Below are 6,000 nucleotides of genomic sequence, written 5' to 3' on the forward strand. Positions count from 1 at the left end.
TGAAATTAAAAATATGAAGCATCTTAAAATGCTATCGGCTACAAACCATCCATCTAAAGTACCGAAACTATAAATGAATGTGCATTGTTTCTAAAAAGAAAGACTGTATACATGGGATGGCCAAACTGTGGTTCGCGAGCCACATGTGGCTCTTTTACCATTTAAGTGCTGCTCGCAAGCCCCGTCCGCCCCCAATTCTCCACCTACCAGACTGGGGGGTTTGCGGGTGGGGGGGAAAGCTCGGGACCTCTGCCTTGCAGTAGGGTGATGGGGTGGAGGCTTCTGCCCAGCGGGGAGGAGGGTTTCGGGGCTTCAGCCCCACGAGGGCACACCTGCTGCGGGTCGGGGCTTCAGCAGGAGTGGGACTGAAACCCCAGGCTCCCAGCAGGCATGCTCTGGCTCTCAAACTTCTGAAGACTGTCGCACGAAGAGAGCCAGTAAGTTTGGCCACCCCTACTGTATACTAACTCTTTGTATTAAGTGCAATTAGAGATAATGAATGGTACCAGAATGAGCCTGGAAAGTGAACACCTATCTATAGATGAAGAAAAAGCAATGACAGGGAAATTATCTCTATGCTGCCTCTTGAACCACTGTTTATTAATCCTAGCCTGAAGGGTCACCCAGACAGCCAAATAAAGCAAACATTTTTCAGGTACATTGTATATGGAGAATCCATATAAGTAAGCATTGGACAAAACCAATCACTTATATTTTTTGTTCATTTTTCATTATATAGGAAACATGCAATTAGTTTTAACTGGCATTCTAGTTTGCGTATATATGGCAATTAAACTTCTTAACGCCCCCCACCACCATTTTCCCATTTAGTGTTTATTGTGTATTTTATTTCAACAACAACAAAATGTTAAAGTATATTAAATACAAAATATTTTTATCTAAAGACATCATAAGGATTAAATACATATAAATTCATAACACCAGGGGAAGGGGATTAAATGCACATAATCTATTTACAACAAATCTAACTTTTGTGGATCTTGCATTCCATCCTGTTTTGCATTAAATGAACTCTATGGCTTGTTATATATTAATGATATTCCAGTGATTAATAAAAATCCAGAAAAATTGAGAATTTGAATTTAACATATATGAACAATTTTAAAAAAAGATACAAGCCTCAATAAATATTTGTTAACACCCATAGGAAAATGACCACAGGGGGGAGTCCACATCATTCAATCAATAAAATAAAAAGAATTACATGGAGAAAAAACAAACATAAAAGTAGAAAAGGTTCCAAGAAAGTGCGTGTTCCCTAATACATAGCAAGATTTAATTGGGTGTAGGTGGTGAAATCACACTTTGTTTACCATGCATTTTTCTTCTTTAACAAAAGATGCGGATATTCCTACATTTAAACTAGGTATTGTATTTCTCCAAAAATGCAGTCAGTATATTTTCCTTTTATACATATTACAGTGATAGGGTAGCTCTCTACAGAAAGGATAATATTCCAATACTTTGTACTGTCAGGGTAATAGCCCAAGATTTCCTGTGGGGTTCTGTCCTCTACACTGTAGATAACAGGAGTGGTTTTTTTCTGAACTGGCTTCAAATTACTACCATGATTTTCAATTAGTTATTTTCCATACAAAAATCAGAGTTTTTCCCACTTAGACTTTCTTGTGAACATTACATCATTATATAGATGAGGAAAAAAAGTTGTTCACACAAATGAGTTGTCTGTATTACGGACAGTACATCACTCATGCTCCACTCAGAATTTTGGATATGGCAAGTGAAGCACAAATACACAATTCAACAAAAATGTAATCTCTTCCTTATATGAAAGGAATGTAAAAACAAGCTACATTACCTCACTACATATAATAGTATGTCAGCTCTTCTATTTTAAACTATTTTTTCAAGAGGTTTTAAATTTGCCTGGAGAAAGCTAACTTCAAGGCAGTTATCCTACAAATATCCTATATATTAATTTGGAAAATCAGAGGTAAGCTAGATCTTTTTACAATAACGAACAAGCTTTTTTAAAAATCAGATCTGATAATCTGCTGCTACTCTAGCATTTTCTCTCTTTTTGGCCAAGAGTATGAACTATGATCAGTTTTTAACTGGGCAAATCAGAACCCTCAGGCCTGCAGATAATGTGCCTCCCAAGACTGCTATCAGAGTATAAATACAAAATGAATGTAAAATTAAGCATAAAGAGAGGGAAACAAGTATGGTACACTGAACAAATAGAAATTAATCTTGCACAAATTATTTGTCAGTCCAGCAGGTTAGCAAATAATATGATTACTAGGAGGTTTTTTTAAAAAACCTGTTATAGGTGAAGCCCAAATTACGGCTAGATTAAAAACAAAAATATTTACCTTAAATTAAGAAAGGTTTATTTTTCCCTTTCAGTCCTAAAAAGAGAAGTTCTTTTATGACAAGGACACTTCAAGACCAATATTAAACTTAGTTTCCAGCCATATGCCGATATACATAAAAAAAGAAAATATTCAGATTCAAATAAGTTAAGTGTGGCAAATGAAAAAAAAGAATATGAAAGACTAAGCAGCTTGAGAGTCAGACATTTTTATATACAGGTACAAAAATAGAAACAGTTTTCAGATCTGACCAGAATTTATTAGGAAACAAAGCATTAAGACTACACTAATTAGAAAGAATGAATAGCTATACAACAGTTCCTTAAATTAAGATGTGTGTACTTTAAAGGATTAGTCTAAGAAAATATGTAAACGGAGCGGGGAAGTTATTTGCGCTTGCGCATAACTGTAGAAAAAAAGCATTTCCTATATGCTTATATATCTTGAAATAGGGCAACTATTTCTTTCAAAAATATAGATTTATATTGTTGAACTGTTTTAACATGGAAGAGGCTAGCCACATTTACATTAAGTTATATTCACATTTACTGCCGCTTCTGCAGAGTGTTGGTAGAAATCATCACATATATTGCTTTTCACTGATTTATTCACTGCACAAACATAGTAAAATTTCATTTAAAGCAAAATGTCCATTTGTAAAAATATTTTAACAACAACAGCTGTGACTGAATATGCATTCAATTAACTGATCCAAAACAGGGAGCTGAATGATATAAAGGAACTTGCTTACACAGTGTCCCAAAATGTTTCTCTTTTACTAGTATGTTACAAGGAACAACTCTTATAAACTTAGTGTATGATTTTACTTTTTAATACAGTTTTTTTCAGTAATGCTATTTGAAAACAAGTGCAATTAAAAAAAAAAAAAAAAAAAAGAGTAAAAAGTTTGTTTTGGTCATGAGTCAATAAGAAACAAGCTGCCAGGGGGGGAAAAAAAGCAGCTAATCAGACTACTTATAAAAGTAGTTAATATATGCATCTTTATGTAATATATAAATGTAAAAGTTAACGATTTCCTCTAGGCTGAAAGTCATTTCAGATTAAAGTAATCTTTTAGTGAAGCAGGTACAACCTTGGGCCCAATCCTATCTATACTTGTGTGATATAATTAGCTTTACTCATGCAACTAAGGGTTTTCAGGATTAGGCCCTATATTAAGAGGTATTTTTTTTTCTTTTTAAGATGTGGCAGTAATTTCTGACTTTTGTGTTTGTTTGGAGCTAAATGAATAAGTACCATAAAATATAATCAATCTTTTGGCAGAATAAAAATACTAAGGAAGATTGGTCTTTTAAATATTCCCAAACAGGATAACATAATTATACATAATCTACTGTCATGCCCTTTGTTGAAATGTCCCAGGCACCTTGCCAGAGACATCCACATTCAGGATTACTACATGGGGGGTGAGGGGGGGGCAGGGTGTCCAGAATCTGATGTGTAAGACTTCATACAGAGTTGAAGTAATAAAATGTGCTTTATTAGTTAAAAATCACAGTACGGACTGTGAAATACTCTACCGCAGGGAGTGAACGGTAAGTTACAAACCCATCCAAATGGGGACGACCAGGGTCAGCCGTGCACCCAGCACAACGTGCCTTTCTGCATATACACATGCCAAGTCCTAAGCAGCACAGCTAAGCACTGCACTGCTAAGAAACTGCTCCATCTTTGCACTGTGACCAATAAGACATTTAAAAAGCTACATCTGTCATTTCACTACTTTTAACAATTATTTTAGCTGATGGGGGCTTTGTAGCCATCCCTAGGGAACTGCCACCTTAAATGCCGCCTCGTCTAGATCAGGTAACCCAGCCACACTAAAACCTAAAGTCATTTCTTCTTCCTTCCTTCCTCCCCTCCCCCAAGCCCTCATTCTGCCTTTTAATCACCATCCTTATACAACTGGGTCATCGGTGCCTGTTCACAACAGGACTCCGAACATAGCTAACTACAGACTTCCCTGGGGGAGGGGGGGGGTCGGAAAAGGGACCTCCTGGATCCCCAGAAATCACGCGCACACCCAACACTGCTGCCAGGGGTCCCAACCCAAAGCCGCCGACAGAAAAAGAAAAGCCCCCGGCCCCCCACGAAAAGGCACCAGGCATTGCAGCGAACAGCCCCCGGGTGCCCCCTGCCTCTGCGTTCCCGGGCAAAACCCAAACAGCGCCCCAGACAAACACGGCAAACCCGTAGCTGCCGAGGCCCACGAGTTGCGAAGCGCAGAGCCCCGGAGCTGTGGGGAGACTGGGGGCTGCGGCGGGAAGCAGCGCCGGGGGCTGCAGACACCCACCCGGCGCCGGGGAAGCGGGGAGCCGCTACAGAGCGGACGCTCGGGCTAGAGGGAGAGGAGGCTGGGGGCGCAGAGCGCGGCCAGGGGCCGGATTGGGTGAGCCGCTGACGGCCCCGCAATGACCAGTGGCGAAACCAGCCCGGCAGCTCCCCCCCCCCCAGCTCGTCTCTTACATTTTCTGCACGGGTTTCCGCCGCTTGCGACTGGCGTAGGTGATATTGGGGTTCATCCTGCTGCTGCCGCCGCGGCTCCCCGTCCCGCAGCCGCCGCGAGTCCCCGGCGACCCCGCTCGGCGCCGCAGCCCGAAACTGCCCGGCCCTGCCCGCCTGCAGCGCGCCGAGCGCTGCTCCCCCGGCCGAGGGAGGGCGGGGAGCCCAGGTGATCAGCGCCGGCGTCACCCACCAACCCCGCTGCGCCCCCGAAGATAGGGGCGGGGGCGGCCGGGGCTTTCCAGTTCCCGCAGCCCGGCTCCCGGCAGCGGCGGCTTCTCCTGCCCGGGAAGGTGGGGGCCGGGCCAGCGCACCCCGAGGCTGCTGCCGCTACGGCCGGGTGCGAAGATCCCTCTGTCCCTGTGCGGCCGCCGCGGGCCGGGCAAACGTCTGTCACCGGCCACCGCTGCCGCCGTGGTCTCGGAGCCAACCTCCCCCTGCTCTCCCCGCCCTGCGGGGGAGGCTCCGGCGGCTGCCTACGTGAGGGGGCGGCGTGCGCCGCCATGTTGGGTAGGTCACGCCCGGCGAGAGGCCCCAGGACGGAGCCTGCTACGGCCCCCGGCAGCCCAGGTACCCAGCAGGAGCCCGGCCCGCCGAGACGGGGGAGGTGATAGACGCTCAACAAAATAGCTACAGCCGTCAATGACAACCACAAGGAAACACACAGAAATCAGGGCATTTCCCGTCCGGACAGGCACCGGCCCTGCCTGCGTGTGTAAGGGGAGAGCTGTGCACCCCCATCGCCTCCCCTCCCCCCTGCCTACATTAACTCAAGGGCCGCCCACAGCTGGGACAGCAGGTGTGAGCCACCGCAGGGAGGAAGGAGCAGTGTGCTGGTGGGGCCTAGGCCTAGGCCTGCACTGGGGCGGGACCCATACCCCCGCGACCCGTGATTGCACCTATGAAATTCTGAAAGATAAGTGTCCAGACTGTGCTTAAGGGGGGGAAGCCATTATCAGCCTACATTTTAAAGGGGGGGGGGTTTACAAGTGACATGGGCTGCTAAAGTGCTGCTAAGTCCAGCTGTTCAGGTAGAATCTAGGGTTACCATATGTCCTCTTTTTCCCGGACATGTCCGGCTTTTCGGCACTCAAACCCCCGTCCGGGGGGAATTGCCAAA

The 6,000-nt window shown here is 44.8% G+C and overlaps 1 protein-coding gene across 1 annotated transcript in view; it reads right to left on the bottom strand.

Annotated features, from left to right (window-relative positions):
* The window catches only part of AHR (aryl hydrocarbon receptor), a 107,553-nt gene extending 102,210 nt beyond the window's left edge, over window positions 1-5,343 (bottom strand). The window contains exon 1 of the mRNA XM_054020266.1: window positions 4,845-5,343. Coding sequence (XP_053876241.1) covers window positions 4,845-4,900 — 56 coding nt within the window. The 5' untranslated portion in view covers window positions 4,901-5,343. The remainder of the gene's footprint in view (window positions 1-4,844) is intronic.
* Window positions 5,344-6,000: the final 657 nt, after the last annotated feature.

The sequence above is a fragment of the Malaclemys terrapin genome, chromosome 2 (assembly GCF_027887155.1).
Source record: "Malaclemys terrapin pileata isolate rMalTer1 chromosome 2, rMalTer1.hap1, whole genome shotgun sequence".
In the NCBI taxonomy this organism is placed as follows: domain Eukaryota; kingdom Metazoa; phylum Chordata; order Testudines; family Emydidae; genus Malaclemys; species Malaclemys terrapin.